The 20,484-nt window shown below is 36.2% G+C and overlaps 5 protein-coding genes and 2 pseudogenes across 7 annotated transcripts; 6 read left to right on the forward strand and 1 right to left on the reverse strand.

The window, feature by feature from the left end:
- The first annotated feature begins 96 nt into the window (after window positions 1-96).
- SAMTL (mitochondrial substrate carrier family protein) lies at window positions 97-4,798 on the forward strand. The gene is made up of 7 exons (XM_010506803.3): window positions 97-1,890; window positions 2,274-2,691; window positions 2,902-3,046; window positions 3,272-3,387; window positions 3,485-3,563; window positions 3,953-4,186; window positions 4,271-4,798. Exons 1-7 carry the CDS (start codon window positions 777-779, stop codon window positions 4,613-4,615), a joined length of 2,451 nt encoding a protein of 816 aa, XP_010505105.2. The 5' UTR covers window positions 97-776; the 3' UTR covers window positions 4,616-4,798.
- Window positions 4,799-4,873: 75 nt separating this feature from the next.
- On the reverse strand, window positions 4,874-5,911 carry LOC104781993 (ATP synthase subunit d, mitochondrial-like; annotated as a pseudogene). The gene is made up of 4 exons (XR_015597221.1): window positions 5,682-5,911; window positions 5,472-5,522; window positions 5,283-5,369; window positions 4,874-5,181 (listed from the first exon to the last, which is right to left on the reverse strand). The product of XR_015597221.1 is annotated as an ATP synthase subunit d, mitochondrial-like (transcript).
- Window positions 5,912-6,099: 188 nt separating this feature from the next.
- On the forward strand, window positions 6,100-7,098 carry LOC104781994 (uncharacterized). The gene is made up of 3 exons (XM_019244912.2): window positions 6,100-6,277; window positions 6,356-6,704; window positions 6,768-7,098. The coding sequence occupies exons 1-3, from the start codon at window positions 6,135-6,137 to the stop codon at window positions 6,837-6,839; spliced, it is 564 nt and encodes a 187-aa protein (XP_019100457.1). The 5' UTR covers window positions 6,100-6,134; the 3' UTR covers window positions 6,840-7,098.
- A 119-nt stretch (window positions 7,099-7,217) lies between these two features.
- Window positions 7,218-8,404, forward strand: LOC104781995 (uncharacterized). The gene is made up of 3 exons (XM_010506806.3): window positions 7,218-7,582; window positions 7,675-8,020; window positions 8,125-8,404. Exons 1-3 carry the CDS (start codon window positions 7,431-7,433, stop codon window positions 8,209-8,211), a joined length of 585 nt encoding a protein of 194 aa, XP_010505108.2. The 5' UTR covers window positions 7,218-7,430; the 3' UTR covers window positions 8,212-8,404.
- An 18-nt stretch (window positions 8,405-8,422) lies between these two features.
- Window positions 8,423-10,677, forward strand: LOC104781996 (putative sucrose-phosphatase 2). Its single transcript, XM_010506807.2, has 8 exons — window positions 8,423-8,714; window positions 8,792-9,091; window positions 9,194-9,295; window positions 9,396-9,590; window positions 9,680-9,970; window positions 10,054-10,240; window positions 10,319-10,365; window positions 10,441-10,677. Exons 1-8 carry the CDS (start codon window positions 8,655-8,657, stop codon window positions 10,525-10,527), a joined length of 1,269 nt encoding a protein of 422 aa, XP_010505109.2. The 5' UTR covers window positions 8,423-8,654; the 3' UTR covers window positions 10,528-10,677.
- Window positions 10,678-11,382: 705 nt separating this feature from the next.
- Window positions 11,383-12,328, forward strand: LOC109132708 (uncharacterized; annotated as a pseudogene). The gene is made up of 2 exons (XR_015597217.1): window positions 11,383-11,520; window positions 11,861-12,328. The product of XR_015597217.1 is annotated as an uncharacterized LOC109132708 (transcript).
- Window positions 12,329-16,204: 3,876 nt separating this feature from the next.
- On the forward strand, window positions 16,205-18,707 carry LOC104781997 (fasciclin-like arabinogalactan protein 16). The gene is made up of 2 exons (XM_010506808.3): window positions 16,205-17,705; window positions 18,325-18,707. Exons 1-2 carry the CDS (start codon window positions 16,286-16,288, stop codon window positions 18,381-18,383), a joined length of 1,479 nt encoding a protein of 492 aa, XP_010505110.1. The 5' UTR covers window positions 16,205-16,285; the 3' UTR covers window positions 18,384-18,707.
- Window positions 18,708-20,484: the final 1,777 nt, after the last annotated feature.

Consider the following 20,484-nt stretch of genomic DNA (forward strand, 5'->3'; position numbering starts at 1 on the left):
CCCTCCACAAAACTCTTTTTTTTTTCTTTATTTTATTTTATTTTCAAATTATTCTACAGTCTATTTATTATTTTTGTTTAAATATAATAAGCTCTTGTTAAAGGTCGACTTCTTTATTTATATTTTTTAACAAAATTTTAATAGCTAAAAAAGCATAAAACTGGATTACGATGATTTTATGAGGACCCGGTCATGATTTATCCATTACATGAAAATTCGTACATTAAATATTATCTGTTAAAAAATATCCATGTCTTTATCTTCTTCCAATTTTTTCATTTTTTTTTTTATTTTCTTTCTAAACCCAAAAGAAAAAAAGAAAAACAAAAAAAAAGAGAGAAGAGAAGAAAGAAAGAAAGAAAGAAAGAAGAAGGGAAGGGAACTAAAAAGGCAAAAGAGGGGTCATCATCATTTCATGGTTACCTCCTCCTCTCTTCTCTCATTCTTACTCTCACCATATCTTGCTCTCTCTGTTTTAAGCTTTAGCTCTCTCTCATTCTCATCTCCTTTCGATTCTCAGTTATCTCACTCGCCTTTTGCTTAACGCTCTCTATGTCCCCAATAATGGCCAAAATCGATATCTGAATCGTCTTCGCTACGCTTCTTTTTAATCTTCTTCTTCTGATTCTTTTTAATTCCTTTCGTAGCAGTTTTTTTAGGGTTTCTTTTATCCGAGGGGGACTTTGGGTTTTCTTTGAGAACTTCGATTCGTTTTCCTAGGGTTCGATCTTTGTCTTTGGTATCTCTCCCATTGAATGGTGTAACAGAGTGACGCAATGGTGTCTAGTAATGATCCTATGGAGACTATATTCAATTCTATCCAAGTAGTTGTTAAAGATGCTCTTCTTCCGATTGAGCTCGGTGTTAAAAAGGCGGCAAGAGATATTGAAAACTGCTGGGTTACCAAAGAAAGGGATCTGGGTCTTGCTTTGAGATCATCTGGAAGAAACAGTAAGAAGAAGAAACGGATTTGTGCTACTCCTGAATTTGACGACAATGCTAATAATGTTCACTGTGTGGTTACTGAAGAGAGAAAGAAAGGTTTGTCTATCAAGATCCCTGTGAAGTCACTCTTTGGTATGTTTTCTCCCAATTTAGCCAGTCGTAGTACAAGTGATGTGGGGTTGAAGAAGGAAAAGTCTTTGGAGAAAGATGATGATTCCTGTACCAATTGCTTCAAGTTTGCCATGACTTGGTCTTTGTTGGTTAGTGGCTTTGTTCATGCTTTTCCTATTCCTTTCAAGATTGGCAAAAAGAGGATTCACAAAATTGGGGATGATGATGAGAACACTCTTTTGCATTCACGTAAACACGGCCTTAAATCAAAGGCTTCTTCATTTGCAACTCGGAAACCTGAATCTTCAGAGAAGGATGGGAACCCTTTTTCTATTGAATGTGCCATGGGTTTTGTTGTTGAAATGATGACTCAGAATCTCCAGAAGCTGGACCAGTTCTTACAGGATAATTCAGAGAATGAATCTTGTTCTTCTATGGAAGCTACTCGTAATGATAGTCCACTTATCTTTAACATTTGGGAGGCTAGAAAACTCGACGTTAATGGATTCCTCGGGAACCTGATGTTTGCCAGAGTTGGAGATGTGGCGTCAGGTATAGTTGGCCTGACATCTCCCATTAGTGGAGATGTTGATGAAAGTAATGTCAGTACTGCTGTTAAAGACGAAACTGCGGTTGATTCTCCTCAGAACCTTGCAAGTGGACTTCTCAGTATACCTTTGTCAAATGTAGAGCGTTTAAAATCCACGCTGTCCACGATTTCATTAACTGAGCTTATTGAGCTTTTACCGCAATTAGGACGACCTTCAAGAGACCACCCGGACAAGAAAAAACTTATTTCTGTTCAGGATTTTTTCAGATACACCGAGTCTGAAGGTATGAATCCTTCTTTTTTTATTATTATCCTAACATATTCTTGATAACTTAGTAAGCAAAGAAAGTTGAGTGTTGAACGCATTGCATATTTATTACTCATCTTGCCAAAGCTTGAAGTTGAGTGTTGAACGCATTTTGTGTTGTTGCTATAGCGAATTGGATAAAGACATACTTTATCATGTCTTCGCTTTTATTGTCTGCTCTTGTCAGCATCCTAAACTAATGTCTCAGTTGTTATAACTCAAGTAATATATGTTGCAGTTTCTCAATATTAAATTGTCTGCTAATACAAGGAAACACATTTCTTATTTGCTTTTGTATTACGTTCTGTATTATAATATAGGAATTCCATTTCGTCCAATATAACTCTCTGTGGCTTCCAGGCAGGAGGTTCTTTGAAGAATTAGATAGAGATGGTGATGGTAAAGTAACTTTGGAAGATCTGGAAATTGCAATGAGGAGAAGAAAATTGCCAAGAAGATACGCCAAGGAATTTATGCGACGAGCTAGGAGTCATCTTTTCTCGAAATCGTTTGGTTGGAAGCAATTTTTGTCCTTGATGGAACAGAAGGAGCCAACCATCCTCCGTGCTTATACTTCTCTCTGTTTGACCAAGTCCGGTACTCTTCAGAAGAGTGAGATATTAGCATCACTAGATAACGCAGGACTTCCTGCTAATGAAGAAAATGCTATAGCCATGATGCGATTTTTGAAGGCTGATGCCGAGGAGTCTATATCATATGGACATTTCCGTAATTTCATGGTTTTGCTGCCATATGAGCGTTTACAAGATGATCCTCGGTAAGTATAATTCTTTGCTGTAGAACAAAATTGATGTTTTTATTTTGTAGCATTTTGTCTTTGAACTAATGAGTAAAATTGTTTGGATTGAACCGGACCAGTTCCCCCTTGGTTTCCCTCATCTATTTCATGTTGATTTCCGTAGACACTTCAAACCTGTAATTTGTGTTGTCCTACCGATGGTGATTGGTGCTATTTTTACTTGTATAGGAACATCTGGTTTGAAGCTGCGACTGTTGTTGCTGTTGCACCCCCTGTGGCGTTACCTGCTGGAGATGTTCTAAAATCTGCATTAGCGGGAGGGCTTGCCTCTGCTCTCTCCACTTCTTTCCTGCATCCGATTGACACAATCAAGGTGAGTCCTCTTGTTGCTTTTGCAGCTGGATATAAGTTAATGCTCAATTTTCACAAGTTTAGGTGAGAATATGGCTACCACAACGCTCAGCCTCCACCAGGACCTAATTGACATCTGCTTCTACGATATTAGCATGTTTAGATAGATGTAGTATGCAAATATTTTCTCCTGGCTTATGTTTTCATACTATTGGTTTGACGGATTTCATTATCACTTTCTTGCCAGACACGTGTGCAAGCATCAACGTTATCATTTCCTGAAGTAATAGCAAAGCTTCCAGAGATTGGTGTACGGGGAGTATATAGGGGTTCTATTCCAGCAATTCTTGGACAATTTTCAAGGTCTTTTCAGTTGTTTCAGATCAAAGATACTTTTACTTCTACAGTTCTACTTGTGAAATTTCATTTCCATTTGGTTTAATCTCTTTCATCATTGTAGCCATGGCCTACGGACAGGAATATTCGAAGCAAGCAAACTAGTGTTGATCAATTTTGCTCCCAATCTCCCAGAAATTCAGGTGATTATCACTCTACTCAGTTCTCACTGTTCTAATTCTTGTGCTTGAAGACTATGTATTATTATGGGTTCCTATAGATGTTGCGTTACTGAAGAAGCTAGTATTAAATGACTTCAAAACTCCACTTCTCCTCTGGAAAACCCAACATTATAGCGTTTTACTCGAACCTCACCACTGCTTTTGCCCTCTATAGTTCATGGCTATAATAATATATTCCTGATGCTGCTGGGGCTATAGGGTCTCTTCTTAATCGCTTGGTTTGATATAGTTGTATATGGTTTCTGAAGAAGAACCCAACCGGCTTTGGTTAACAGTTACATTCTCTGCATTTGGGGTTTCTGATCTTTGTGTTTTGTACTCAGTAAGCAATGTTGAGCATTTTGTTGCAGGTTCAATCGATTGCATCATTCTGCAGCACGCTATTAGGCACAGCTGTGCGGATTCCATGTGAGGTGCTGAAGCAACGGTTGCAGGCTGGCATGTTTAATAATGTTGGGGAAGCCATTGTAGGGACGTGGAAGCAAGATGGTCCAAGGGGCTTTTTCCGTGGGACAGGCGCAACTCTTTGCCGTGAAGTTCCACTATACGTTGTTGGCATGGGACTGTACGCAGAGTCCAAAAAGGTAAGAAAACCGAAATGATGAGATTATCAAAATGGTCAAAACTGTATTTGTTGTATTGATTGGGGTTTTGTGTGGGTATTGTAGATGGTGGCGCAAGCGCTGGGAAGAGAACTCGAGGCATGGGAAACAATAGCGGTTGGGGCGGTGTCAGGAGGTATAGCAGCAGTTGTAACAACCCCATTCGATGTTATGAAGACGAGAATGATGACTGCAACACCAGGGAGACCGATCTCAATGTCCATGGTTGTTGTCTCGATTCTGCGTAATGAAGGACCGCTTGGTTTGTTCAAAGGAGCAGTCCCGAGATTCTTCTGGGTGGCTCCTCTAGGTGCTATGAACTTTGCTGGCTACGAACTAGCCAAGAAAGCTATGCAGAAGAACGACGAAGCTATGCTAGCGGATCAGCTTGGACAGAAGAAGCTTTGCTAATGGGATATTACTTTGCTTTGCTGCTACGAAGTTTTTTGGGGGCAGTTTAAGCCGGAGACTATACTCTTTTGTTAAATGCTACTTTGCAAATTTTTGACAAAAAATAGTTCATGATTTTGTTGTGCATTGGTAAGTTTCAAACCCTCTGGTTAAAAAAAGAAAAGAAGCTATTTTTGCGCTCCCTACGATCGGTTGGTGCTTTCAGAGTTTACAAGTTACAACTACTTCAATGGTATACACAGTTTCCTCAAATCACCATAATACGAATGTTAAGCTCAATTTGTTACTCCCTTTTGTCACCAACATAGTAAATAAGCTTTTTTTCGTGTTGGTAAATATGTTGATTAAGATAAAACAACGTTGCGAATTTGCTATCAGTACAAAAATCACTGCTTATTGTTATGATAAGCTTCACAAATTCACAGTGAAAACAAAGTAGAGAGTGTCTTTAAGAAATAATGCTCTCAGTATCCCCAGTAGTCGTTGCGGATTTCATCATCGAACTTCTTTTTCAGCTCTGGATGCTTCTCAAAATACTCATCCGCCGTCATTGTGCTTAGCTTTTTCTGTGATCAACCCAACCCCAACACAAGCAAGATATATGTATCAAAATCCTTCCTTGTTGTTGACCTTATCTTATATCATAAATTTGTTTCAAATTACTTACGCTAATCTCTTGGACATCAATGATTTCTTTCTCCAGTCGCTCAGATTCCTTTAGGGATTTCTGCTCTGCTACTTTCAGTTCTACTAACTACTCATATAGCATGAGACGAGCCACTGTAAACTTGGTATGAAAAGCTTAAAAACTGGAAACATGTTAACAATCTACTACTTTCTATATGGTATTACTCACCAAAGCATCAAACTTGGGCTTGTATTCAGGAGTACTTTGGGATTTCAACGCCTGCAGCAAGAGGAAGATTTCAACTTTAGTTCTTGGTTAAGCAGATCTCTCTATTCAGGTTTCAGGTAGAAAACAAGTAAAAGTTATCCCTTAAGAATCAAACAGAAGGTAATGGAAAAGGGAAAAGTAGAAAAGAGCAGAGTGAATAAGTGTACTTACTGTCATAAGCTTCTTTGTACATGTCCACTATACCAGACCCAATCCCTTGTCTATACAAATCCCAGTCAATGGGTTGATTGGGTTCCGGCTCCTGATCAAAACAAGAACTAAGATAAGGGATGATTCATAGCATCCCAGTCTATCGTCCTCGAAGCTTTGAATGCCACATCCGCCACTTTCTTTCCGGCTCCGCTCATTTTCTCTCCCCTCCCCCACCCACAAATGCTCTCTCTGATGATCTGACGACTAAGACAACAAGACCAAGGAGCTCACAAAAGGAAGGAGAAGAAGTATGGTCCCTTATTTTCCTCACAATTTTCACTTTAATCCCATACTTTTAAAATTAAACAAGAAAGCCCAAAATTGGGTGTTTTCTGATTATTATTTAAAAAGACTTTTTTTTGTGAGTATAAATAGCTCGGAATCTTGATTTTCTTGTGGTGGAGGTCAACGATGGCGAAAGTGATCAATCTGAGTCCGATCGAAGCTACTTCTGAGACCTTTGCTGACTATGGTCAAATCATCGAAGCCTCTCGTGATGGTGACCATTTCGGTCCCAACGACGCTCAGTTGGATCTCTCCAGAGGAACCCCACGGTACTCTACTCTGTCCTGATCATCCAAAATAAAATTCAGATTTGTTTTTTGTAATCACGCTTTTATACTTTTTGACAGGTTATATATTATGCCGCTACAAGATACATCCTTTGGATTTTCGAAGATCACTCATCACGCGAACGTGACACAGTGCATAGGATCAATAGGAGCTCGTGTTTGGTATCTCGGAGTGGCTAAGCCGTCTCTTATTGAAGGTGATGATGCAAGGAGAGTACTAGATGATACAACAACAGTTGTAGAATCAAAGTATGGTCACTTGTACGCTCCTCCTCCCGTTGAAGAGGTGCGCGTCTTCAGGGTCTCAGGAACAAAGTTTGTTAAATACAACCGCGGTACTTGGCATGTTGGACCGCTCTTCAGTGACAGCTCCATGGACTTCTACAACCTTGAGCTCAGCGACACTGATGTGAGTGATATATTAGTAATCATCATATTCTTGTATCGACGACATTAATTAATATGTTCTTAGGTGGTGGATGAGACGACATATGATTTCAGGAAGAACAATGGAGTCATCTTCCGATTTGAAGAACCCATATAGGAGGAGACATCATCGTCCTAATGCAGCTGCAGAACCGATTGAACCGGAGACCAGTTCAACCTTGTCATGTTTGATTATGCTTATTTTGTTTCAAGTTAAAAATAAAGAGAAGAGAATTGGTCTTCCCAATGTTAAGGAACCATCTCTTCCACATTTCCACGTTCCTTGCTTTGCAGGAGTTATGGCTGCATCTCTGTTTCTGTTTGTCTATGTATGTAAATGAAATGTAAAAAAAAAATAAGCCCAAAATTTAGGAAAATCTCAGTCAAATGTGTTCACTCACTACCGTAAGCTTCTTTGTACATGTGAGGTGCTGAAGCAAGCTTGCAGCCTACCAAAGGACGAAGATGAAGATTATAAACAACAATCTAGAAAATACAAAAAGAACCCTTTATTTTATATATTTTCATTTTGATCTTATATTTTTCAATTTACAGTAAACCCCAAATATATTTTGGGTGTTCACTGATCGATTTTAAACTTTTTTTTTTTTTTTTTTTTTTTTTTTTTTTTTTTGACTGGATAAAAAACAGCTCAATCAGCTTCACTTTCAATTATTTTTTAGTGTCGTGGAAGTCACAATTTACAATAATGGCGAAATCACTTGCGGAAGTGAATCTGATCCCGATCGAAGCTACTTCTGAGACCTTCGCAGACTATGGTCAAGTCATCGAAGTCTCTCGTGATGGTGAACGTTTCGGTCCCAACGACGCTCAATTGGATCTCTCCAAAGGAACCCCACGGTACACATACTTTGGGATTTGGGAACAGATTTGTTTGTTTCTTTGATGTCTCACTGTGGATTTGTACACATACTTTTGGGATTTGGGAACAGGTTCTATCTAATGACGCTCAATGATGCACCCTTGAGATTTGGTAGCATCACTCATCACGCAAACGTGACACAGTGTCTAGGATCAATAGGTGGTCACGTTTGGTATCTTGGAGTGGCTAAGCCGTCTATTATTGAAAACGATGATGATGTTGGAAAGGGAGTAGTAGATAATAAAGTCAAATCAAAGTCTGGTCATTGGTACGTTCCTCCTCCTGTTGAAGAGGTGCGCGTCTTCAGAATCTCGGGACCAAAGTATATCAAACTCAACCACGGTACTTGGCATGCTGGACCACTCTTCAAAGACAGCTCCATGGACTTTTACAACTTAGAGCTCACCGACACAAATGTGAGTCGAGGTTTTCTTATTATAAGTCCAAAAATAGTACTGAGTGATTCTTTAATTTGTAATTGACATAAAAATTGTTGGTGTTTGGATCAATGATGTTTCAGGTGGTGGATCACACGACACATTATTTCAAGAAGGATGATGGAGTCATCTTCCGATTTGATCACCAAGAGGATACATCTTCTTCCTAGCTCAAATCCTTTATCTTATCCGTGTGTGCTTATGTTTGCTTTGCTTCTGTTCTCATGTGTAATATGTGTATGCAACCACCGGTTTAAGTTTGTTTCCATTGCTCCTTTACTCCTAAATTCTTGAATTGGTTCTTTGAAAAAGGAAACCAAATCTTGAATATATTAATGAATAAATGTTTTGTTAACATCATCATCATTCGATGTTTCTTGTAACGAATATTTTAGTTATTTAAGTATAAATAAAAACGAATATACGTGTAAATTTATTCGTATCCGTTGCCCGTTGGATATGTTACACGTGTAATCATCTTCTTGGATCGCTCAAACCAAAGGCCAAGAAGAGATCGTCGATCCGAATTTGAGGTACACATTAGCATCATCCCCTGTGACTGTGAGTGTTCTCGTTCGTCTAATTCTGATCGACAGCATTCTCACTAGCAATCATGGAGCGGCTAACATCACCACCTCGTCTCATGATTGTTTCGGATCTTGATCATACTATGGTTAAAATTAAGCCTTTTTTTTTTACCTGTGATTGTTGTTTGATTGATTGATACATGTGTTGTGTGTGTATGTGCAGGTGGATCATCATGATCCTGAGAATCTCTCTCTGTTGAGATTCAATTCATTGTGGGAACACGCTTATCGCCATGACTCGTTTCTTGTTTTCTCAACGGGGAGATCACCAACTTTGTATAAAGAGCTTCGAAAAGAGAAACCTTTGTTGACTCCTGATATTACAGTTATGTCTGTTGGAACTGAGATTACTTATGGTAACTCTATGGTTCCTGATCATGGCTGGGTTGATACTTTGAATAATAAATGGGATTTGGGTATTGTTAAAGAAGAAGCTTGCAAGTTTTCTGAGTTGAAGCTTCAGGTATTCACTCTCACTGGGTTTACAAAAAGTTTCTTATTCTCTCTCTAGTGGTTTACTCAATGGTTACAATGATGACGAGAGTTTGTGAATCGCTGCTTGTAGGCTGAAACTGAGCAGAGGCCACACAAGGTTAGCTTTTATGTTGATAAGAGTAAGGCTCAGGAAGTTACTAAGGAGCTATCACAACGGTTTGAGAAACGTGGGGTGAGTTTTGCTTTGATAATGCTATCCGTTGCATCTGAGCTTTGTGTTGTCTCTTTTGAGGTTTTGTTACTTGACATATTCTTTATGTTGGTTGTTTCAGTTGGATGTCAAAATTATTTACAGTGGAGGCATGGATTTGGATATTTTACCACAAGGTGCTGGAAAGGGACAAGCGCTTGCGTATCTGCTCAAGAAGCTGAAGACTGAAGGAAAGCTCCCTGTTAATACTCTTGCTTGTGGCGACTCAGGAAACGATGCTGAACTGTTTAGCATTCCTGATGTTTATGGCGTCATGGTTGGTTTTTTGTTTTCAATGATGGTTCAGCCATCTCTCTGCATTTCATTTTCATATCGATGTTGAGATCTGTTAGTTTGTTCTCCCAGGTAAGCAATGCTCAAGAAGAGCTATTGAAGTGGCATGCTGAAAATGCAAAAGACAACCCAAAGGTGATCCATGCAAAGGAGAGGTGTGCAGGTGGGATTATAGAAGCCATTGGTCACTTCAAGCTTGGTCCAAACCTTTCTCCAAGGGATGTCTCTGACTTCTTAGAGTGCAAGACGGAGAATGTGAACCCTGGTCACGAGGTTGTGAAGTTCTTTTTGTTCTATGAGAGATGGAGACGGGGTGAGGTTGACAACTGTGAGGCATACACTGCTAGCCTCAAAGCTTCATGTGTAAGTATTGTAACATAGTATAAAAATGATGTGTTGCAGTGGGATAATAATATATCTGACTCTTGTGTCAAACCCTCTTACAGCACCCCAGTGGTGTGTTTGTCCATCCATCTGGTGCTGAAAAATCTCTGAGAGATACAATTGATGAGTTGCGCAAGTACTACGGAGACAAACAAGGGAAGAAGTTTCGGGTTTGGGCAGATCAAGTCCTTGCAACAGATACTACTCCTGGGACATGGATAGTAAAGCTTGATAAATGGGAGCAAAGTGGTAAAAGCCTTATTGCCTAAAACTCCATCATCCTTAATATATAACCCATGAAAATGTAATCCTATTTTTTTCTTGCAGGTGAAGAACGCAAATGCTGCACAACCACTGTCAAATTCACCTCAAAGGTATGAGAAGAGATTGAGTAAATAAGAGCTACCTCATTGAGGTTTGTTGATTGATCGGTATTGTGGATTGTGCAGGAAGGGGAAGGGCTGGTGTGGGAACATGTACAGCAAACATGGTCGAAAGAATCAGAGGTGAAGGATGATAGCACCTGGATCATCTGAGTCACCTCATCCCTCTGTAGCCGACTAAGGCTTTCTTCTCTTTCGTATCTTATCATCTTCTCTGCCATAAAACGTTGAACCTTCGGTATAAATATACACGAGATTCGATCAAACATTGTCTTTTCAATAAAACTTGGATCTCAAAACTCATTCTTATTTCTACATCTATGATCTATATATTCAAGTTAACTTTTACTTTTCTTTAACTACTACACTATACAAACAAATAGTATATGATAGTGTCCATTTGCATAAGACTCAGCAATTTTTTGAATTGGTAAAGTCAATTCATTAGCATTGGATTGATGGATTCCATGGGTTGGCCCAAAAAAAAAAAAAATCTTTGAACGATCAATTAGAATAGCTTCTGATCTTTGTTGTTTAAGTTGTATTTATTGGACAAATCAAAATTCTTTCTCGACAGATAAAACTTTCACTCCTCACAATTTTCTTGTTTCTTCACAAAGCTTTTTTAAATATCTTTTTTTTTTCCCTTTTTTGGTTTTCCAAAAATTAATATTTTAGAAATTTTGTATTTTAAAAAAAAGAACCACACAGTGGTTGGTTGCTACTGTTGTCTTTAAGGAAAAAAAAAATTAAGGGAAAAAAAAAACAAAGAGATGTGTAGTCAATCAATGCCTTAGAATATTATTTGGCCACAAGTAACTTTATAACTTAACTCTATTTATAAAACCTTTTTCTGATATCTTGGAGTTTAGAGATTGTTTCATATAGGGAGGCTCTATGAAGAAAATATTACTATTCCACTTGGACTTAGGAAAAGATTATTCCTAACTGGATTAGGATTTACGAATCAGGGTAATCCTTTATAAAAGAAGTTATTCACGTCTTAGAAAGATATAGCAAAAACGAACGAAAATACCAAACCCTAAGATCAAGAAGTGATTTGTTATGTGACCAACAAAAATCTTTTAATTGCAGCAGAAACGAAGACTCGTGCTACATATCCGAGAGCTAACTTTCGCAATTGAAGTAAGTAGTACACAACCTCAACTTGTTCTATAGTTCGTCGATATGTATTAAGTATCTACACTAGTCCAAAAAGAAAAAAATGCCTGATTCATATTTAATTCTTGCAAAGTCCACCTTCCAATTATTACCAAACCTTCCACTTCCATGCCTTTATTTATTTTTCTTTTGTTCTTTTTCACGTTTTCAACTCTCTATTATAACTATTTCATAAGTTTGGAAAATTAAGAGAGTCATCATTAATGTTGAATACTTTCAACACAATGCTTCCCTTCCTCGAAACTCAGATCATGTCACAATATCCGATCCTCTGATCACTTACATCTCTCATTTAAATTAACAGCAACCAAGTCTCAGAAGATGGAGAGCTCAACTGGGTTCATGACAGTCTTCGCGGTCTCCGGAAGCGTGGTGCTCCTTGCAGCTCAGCTTCACAAGCGTCTCCTCTCTGATTACATGGACAAGCTCGACCCTCAACATCTTAATAAGGAAAGCAAGAAAAAGAAGAAGAAAGTGAGCTTTGCAGAAGATATGGTGGAGCCATCAGGGAACAACGAAGAGTATCGCCGGAGTTTTCGCAAATCAAAGTTGGAGTATCGATCTTGAAAGCAGAAGAAGAAGAAGAAGAAGAAGAATCCCACAAAAGAGTCAAGTTCTATAACAAGTCAACATTCAACACAATAGTTCTTTTTGTATAAAATTTCTCTTATATTTTTTTCCTAATTTGGTACTAGTTCTATAGTTGCTACATACCCCATTCAATGTTTTTTTTTTAATGTCAAACTGTCAATGGACGTCGATGTGTTGTTAATGTTCTGAATTCGTATCGACTAGCGTATTAATTGGTACCAGCCAGGCAGCCAAATATGCAACATTAGCCAAAAATTCGAAGTTGACAACAACCAGTTTTGTTTTCTCGCAAAAAACAATATGGGCCTTCCGGACAAGCCCAATCGTACTTGGGACCTTCACAAAATCAAGTCTTACCCGTGCCATTTATTTGTTTGTTTTTTCGAAGTTTTTTTTTTAATGATTTAGTAGTATAATTTTTGGATCGAACCCTAAACTCTTTAGAGTCGGTTCAAACTAACCATTTAACAATTTCATAGTTTTAATTTGGACGGTAACACAACAAACGATGTTAATATAAATCATTAGATTACAATTTTTAGTTGATGAATAATTTTTTGTCGACCAATCATTACTACTACAAATAATGCCACACCTAACATTTACCATTGAGTTTCCTCAATCTTTGTTTTCGTTTACCATTGATTTCGCCTCCATCAACCTAAACTATATATATACATAAGTACATAACACTATATATTGTAAGGTATGTAATGTGTATATATACTTAAGTTCATAATACAACGAACTAGATTAAGTACCGTGATAGAGCATGGGTTGAAATTCATTTTATTTATATTGTAATTTTTATATAAATATAATTTATGTGATTGTTTTTTTAAAAAAATTTGGATAAAACATTATGCAATAAAAAAACATTATGCAATAAAATCATATGCTAAATATGATGGCTTCAAAAAAGACACCTATTTTGTAAGCTTTATATTGTTAATGATTCTAGATAAATATCCGTGCTATAACACTGGTTAAATTTTATTTTATACAAACTTTTGTATATTTTATATTTTAAAAGAAAAATTTAATATGTTGTATTAGTTTATATATTTGAAGTTATTTCAACAATGTATATCCTAGATCAGGACTTGAATGTCATTATAAGACATAATTTTGTGAATTTGAATTTAAATATTCAAATTTTGACCCGTTATTCAGTAAAATTTTTAATTCAATAGATATTATTTTTAAATAATAATATTACTAAAGCTTGAATATTTTATAAATTGAACAATTTATATTTGTTTTTAAAAATTCAACTTATGGTATATGCAGAAATAAAACCATTTTTAATTATAATAAATAATAAAAAATTACTTGTTTCACAAAATAGACTCATATATATAAATGAGAAATGAAGTATAATGATAATTAATAAATTAATATGTTAAGTTAGATATCAAAATATTTTATTTGATGAATAATTTAACTAAGGAAATTAATATGGTAAGTTAGATTATACGATTCTTTAGAATATTCTCTTTTAGATTTTTGGTATAACATATTTCTAACCAATTAATTTATTATTAATGTATAACCTATTTGTAACTAACTTATTAAAATTATATAGTTTACAAAACAATGTTGTGTACTTCCGTTTTATTATAAAAGGGATGGATATTCTAGGTAGCGGATTATTAATTATTGTAAACTAACTACAACAGACAAATATAAATACGTAGTTTCACATTATATAATTGTCCTATCATTCTTTAAATTTGCAAGATTCGAATCAATGGTAAATTAATTGAAGGATTCTCTCTTTAATAACGTCATATTACAAGATCTTCATAATATCTCGAATGGCCATACATCTCGCATCTACTCGAAAAGTTCATGTACAATGCATTCTTTTTTTCTCAATTATTATCTAATTGATGTTCTTTTCTCTAATATAAAAATCCCTTAAAATCAATTGACTTTTCTTTTCGAAAACAATGTATCTCTCCTCTCCAATTGGTGTTTATAAAACAAAAAACATATATTGACACCTAATACAATCTAAAGAAAAATGATTAGAAGAAGAAAAATAAAAACTTAATAGTCAAGAATTCGGTTCATGTTAGTATGTTACGGGTGAGGAGCGCTTTGGCCATATTTAATATCAAGAAAATGAATCGCAAAGCTGTTTTCTTTTTTCGTATTTTTAATTGAAGATTTGTGTGTCCTCTATAATGTTGGTGGGACTGACTCGGAACGGAGCTTCGAATCAAAGAAGGAGCAAAACCAACTACCAAAGACAGTGTCGGTTCGAAGGCGATGGCAAATCTAGCGGCAGGAGAAACGTCGCCGTTTCTGATCATTTATTTACAGCGAAAACGATATTTTATATCAATCATACGTTACGACTTTGTCCCTTGCTTTTCCACCACACGTACGCTAAAAGCAAACCCTACTCTCTTAATTTTTTTTTCAGGGATTTGCGTAAAAAAAGTAAAAAAAAAAACTATATAGGATCTTCACATTTCCATGAGACTTGAGAGCACCTATTATGTTACATCTGTCTCACAAAACTTATTACTTAACCATATTCATTTATTGATCACACAGATTCTCCATCTCGAGATGTATTTTATTCATTACCACGACATATTTATGTACGTAGGAGTAAATTTATTTTTATGTTGTATGCATTGGTCTTAAGTCTTATAAACAAAGATTCTTATTATTAAAATGACACGATGTTAGATTAAAAGTCGAGACATCTGGACCAAAGACATCTTACCTTCCTTCATAATTTTTTTTTTTAGTTGGAGACTTGGAGTTTCAATACATAGTACAAATGTATTTCCTGCTATACGAGACAAAAATTAATTTCTATAAATTAAGTCAGTTTCTAAAATTTCATCCACGAAAATGGATTATGGCAACTTCTGATTTACAGTGTAACTTCACTTTGTAAACACTACCATAAATGCTAATCCATTCCATCAGTAATGTAAAATCTTACGATGCAGTACTATATCAACATAATTAATTTATTTTTGACAATATGTTGTGGTTACGTTTATTAAAAGATGTATCACCAAGTATACAGTTAGTTTTGGGTTGTAATCCATCAAATGAAAAATTCTACATTTAAAAGTGTCTGAATAAAACAATTAAAGAATGGATAACTTTAAAAGAAAGGACTGTTAGTTTCGCGAGAGCAGAACAAATCATAGAAAACAAGTTTTTATGATGATTATTTATAATAGCTTAGCTATTCGATAAAATCTTGTAATTAAGCTTTTGAAGCAATGAATGATGAGGAAAAAAAAATCCACAAATCAAAAGAGCACGTGCAAACCTAGAGACGATGACGCCATGAGAGTTACTAGTGATTCTTTATTACCAATCGATAAATCTTTCAAATTTTACTTAATAGTCTACAATTCTGTTGTCCAACAAAACAATAAAAAAAAAGACTACACAATTCTTTGGTTTTAGAATAGTGAACCGACGGTCAAATAATGATCGGATCCACGTACGTACAGACACTGGTGGCCGAGAGCCTTTTAAAAAAAGTTATTAAAGATTATTTTACTTTTGCTAACAAACCACCAAACGTTTTTGTGTCTCTATGGTCTGTAAGACCAAAACAAGTCTAACAAACTTACAAAAGAAATCGCTACGAAAGCATTGTATCAATAATGACGCACAATTACTAACATATTTTTAAACTCGAGATGCAAATCATATTTAAACGTGACAATATATATTGCCAAATAGTTGATTTAACTCATGTCAATAGTACACATTGGTGATTCGCAGCTAATTATTATTAGTTTCACAATTGTTGTTTGAGACGTACGTCATAGATTTGCAGCCAAAACAATCTGATTTGTTCTTTATTTTTGGAAATACAAAGATGGAAAGTGTTTACTTCAAGTGAAGTTCAGATATGGACCGAGTCAGAATACGACACGAGGCTCCAAGACAGAGACCACAGTGCTGAGTTGTTTCAACAGAAGCAAGTAGGAACCTTTTGTCTGAGAGAGAGACTCCGAGTTAGGCATCAGCTGACACGACCATACCTTTGCTTCTCAAGTAGACCCAACTTTTTTTTTCACCCTCACCAAAAAAAAATATTAAAACAAAGCCAAATAAAAAGCCACCCACCCAAAAAAAAATAAAATTTTTAATGAAAGAAAGAAGAAACTTCACATCAGCATCAGAATCTCTCTCTTTCTCTCTCTCCTTCTTCACAAGCAAAAACACCAAACCCAATTCTTCTTTCTTCATTTTGCCGACACTTCTTTCTTCTCTCTCTATCTCCACCGTCATGGATTCCTCCTATGGCGTCACAAAGCTCCTTCTCCTCCTCCTCTTAGCCGTCTCCATTGCAACCGCATTACCCGATAACAAACCCGTATCAGGTCAAATAAACTCAAACTCAGTCCTCGTAGCTCTTCTTGACTCTCACTACACAGAGCTAGCGGAATTAGTCGAAAAAGCCCTCCTTCTCCAAACCCTCGAAGAAGCAGTAGGCAAACACAACATCACAATCTTCGCACCACGCAACGACGCCTTGGAACGGAACCTAGACCCACTCTTCAAATCTTTCTTGCTCGAACCAAGAAATCTCAAATCTTTACAGTCTTTATTAATGTTCCACATTCTCCCTAAACGAATCACTTCTCCTCAATGGCCTTCTCTCTCTCACCACCACCGTACTCTCTCCAACGACCATCTCCACCTCACCGTCGACGTCAACACTTTAAAAGTCGACTCGGCAGAGCTCGTCCGTCCTGATGACGTCATCAGACCCGATGGTATCATCCACGGTATCGAACGTCTTCTCATCCCTCGCTCTGTTCAAGAAGATTTCAACCGCCGTCGTAGTCTCCGCTCAATCTCCGCCGTCATACCAGAAGGAGCTCCTGAGGTTGACCCAAGAACCCACCGTCTCAAGAAACCAGCTCCCGCCGTCCCCGCCGGAGCTCCTCCTGTTCTCCCAATCTACGACGCTATGTCACCAGGCCCTTCCCTGGCTCCGGCTCCAGCTCCCGGACCTGGTGGTCCACGTGGACACTTCAACGGCGAGGCTCAAGTCAAAGATTTCATCCACACTCTCTTGCATTACGGTGGATACAACGAGATGGCTGACATACTCGTCAATTTAACTTCTTTAGCCACAGAGATGGGTCGACTCGTGTCAGAAGGCTACGTTTTAACCGTTCTTGCTCCTAACGACGAAGCCATGGCTAAGCTCACAACGGACCAGCTAAGCGAGCCAGGTGCTCCTGAACAGATTGTGTATTACCACATCATACCTGAGTATCAAACCGAGGAGAGCATGTACAACGCTGTTCGGAGATTTGGGAAAGTGAAGTACGACTCATTGAGATTCCCACATAAAGTGTTGGCTCAAGAAGCTGATGGATCTGTCAAATTCGGACACGGTGAAGGCTCTGCTTACTTGTTCGATCCTGATATTTACACCGACGGTCGGATTTCGGTTCAGGGTATCGACGGAGTCTTGTTTCCCGTGGAGGAAACTCCGGCGACGGAGATTAAACCCGCTGCTCCGGTCGTTAAAAAAGTTGCTAAATCAAGAAGAGGTAATAATAAAATTTTTACATTATTTACTCTTTTGGTACGATTATTTTTTAGATTCTAACTTTTTCGGTCCATAAATATTTGATTTTGACATCTAAACCCAAAATGCGTCATTGTTTTGTGTCATCCAAAAATTTCTTACTCAAAACATTACTAAAACTATAGTAAAACTTTTTTGTGTGGGAATGAAACATTAACCACATAAGAGTAGCAGCCATCGTCGTTTAATGGTAGTAGAAGTAAGTGAACATGTGGGATTTGGAATAAAGTAGACACTTGTAAGAGAATGAAGACAAAAAAAACTCTTAACAAATTTTTGTTTTTATTTTATTTATTCCAACGTACTTTTTAATTCTATAACCCACCGACGAATAATCATTAAAATTAGGGGAAAACAATGTTTTTTATTTTTTTTTATGTATTCTTAAAGACAAGCAAGCTGTGTGAGTGAGACACATTGGTCGTTAACGACAGCTTGTCTAAATTTTCACTTAACCCCAAACCAAATCTTTTTTTTTTTCTTTTTGTCTTTTGGTATTTTGGGTTTGTTTATAATCATATATATTCATTGCACTTAAATGATTTGTGAATGTTAACCGATGATAATGTATATATATACAGGTAAATTGATCGAGGTAGCTTGTAGAATGATGGGTTCACGGTTTATTCCGTGTCAGTAATTTTACAGAAACGAATCCGAGCTTCCCACAATTTCTTTATTCTGTAAACATCTGAAGAAAAAAAAAAAAAAGAGAAAAAGAGTTGAATATGTAAATGATGTGATTTTTGGGGTTCGTTGCGATTTGCATGTTCTATTTGTAATTTTTTCTCATTAAAAATATATACATATATAAATACGTAGATTTTGGTGAAGTCTGTTATTATTTGGGTTGAGTAAAAAAAATGTCATAGGAGTTAGAGATATCAATATATATGTAATACTACAAGAAAAAGTTTATACAAACTATGGGAATAATAAAAGGAAGGATCCATTTGTGTGCCTATTTTGATTCTCTATTCCATTTCTCTCTTACCACATCAATCAACACATTATTGTCACCATTTTTGTATGATATAAAATGTCTGTCAAATATTTTTCTTTCGTATATAAAATGTGTGATTGGACATGGTAGTTGCAATGTACATGTAATGTATCAATCAACATATCTATGATATTATTTAATATTATACATTATACACCTGGTCCTGAAGTCAGCGTTTTTGTTATAAGTTTTATGCAATACCCAAAACAATACTATTTTTTTGTGTGCCACCAAAATATATATACAGTAATAATTTGGTTATATATTACAGAAAATCACATGATAAACTAGAGTTACAAACACTTAAACTCTATGTTGAACTATTTGCTTTTATAAAGCTATAAGAAAAAAGAAAAAAAAAAAGAAGTTTCCTACTCCTCTACTAGTATATGTTTTACAGCCAGATAATGAGAAAATCACAGCCTAGAACACGAATCTTTAAATGTTACTATTAAGACGGTGAGAAGGTATTAGGGGTAGTAGTAAGTGGGCACTGGCCACGAGGGCAGGTGAGCTGTGTGTGGGGCTTTTGTCCTCGTTATCAAAGCCTCATTCTCTCTTAGTCTTTTGCTAATTAATATGAGTTTTTTTAGCAAAACAATACATTTTTGAAACATAATAGTTTTTATAGTATAGTTACTATTTACAATTAGAAAAATCTCCTATACATACTGTTCATATAATATACATGGTGTGAAATAGAAAAAATGTGGGATTGTGTTCCAATGTACAAAATTACGAGTAAACGTTTCTTTGTTTTTGGATTTTTTTTTTTCATCACATTCCTCTTTTTCTAATTATTCAAATATTTATTAATATATCTTTTGTTTCCAAATTTTTTCCACATTAAAAAAATCTATGTTTTTTCTTTATAATTTGATATACATTTTGTTTGATGATTTTATTTAACAATATTAATTATTTTTTACACTTTTGTATCCGTACACTTGTTAAGTGTTAAGTGTACAAATCTACTATCACTAGAAATTATTTCTGTAGGAATTTTACAAACATAATAATAATGCAATATCGAAAACCACAAGAACATTTGTTAAAAACATTATTAACCTCGCATCGTTTCGTTTTCACAGATTCATAAACTAGTCTACCTATATAACAATGTAAGTACTAAGAATTCACTTTAACATTAGATCTTGTATGGCTAATAGTTATGGTATGTGAAGAATCAAAATCTTAGGAGTGAGTACTAGTACTTATTCATGTTCTTTTTTTCTTTTTGGGATTCAGATTTAAGCTTGTAAAATGTAGTTCATAGATTGAAAGCATAGTCTCATATCCACCACAAAATATGTTCCAAATACGGAATAGCCCACAAGGATATTTGTATCAGACTTGATAAACATCAGCTATAAAGGAAGACCCCACAAGCCTCTCCTTTGACATTTCTATTTGCACAACTCACCACTGTTCTTCTCTTCAAATTCACTCATAAATATTTACAATTTTTTGAGTTTCACACATTGGACCATCTTAATTAAGAAGCCATTGACGCTTAATTTCCAAAAAAAAAAAAAAAAAAAACTGAAGGAATGAAGTAAACTGAAACTCTGAAAGTAAAAACAAAAAAACTCGACGCAACAACTCTATTCACATTAATGCTTTAAGAAAAAAAGAAGAAGCAGACATTAGATAACGCTGCCAAACGCTCTCTTTTGCTTCTCTGATCAATCTCCCACTGCAACCTCGCTTGCCATAATCTCGGCCTTCACTTGGACGT

The sequence above is a fragment of the Camelina sativa genome, chromosome 4 (genome assembly GCF_030686135.1).
Source record: "Camelina sativa cultivar CO46 ecotype springtype chromosome 4, ASM3068613v1".
In the NCBI taxonomy this organism is placed as follows: Eukaryota; Viridiplantae; Streptophyta; class Magnoliopsida; order Brassicales; family Brassicaceae; genus Camelina; species Camelina sativa.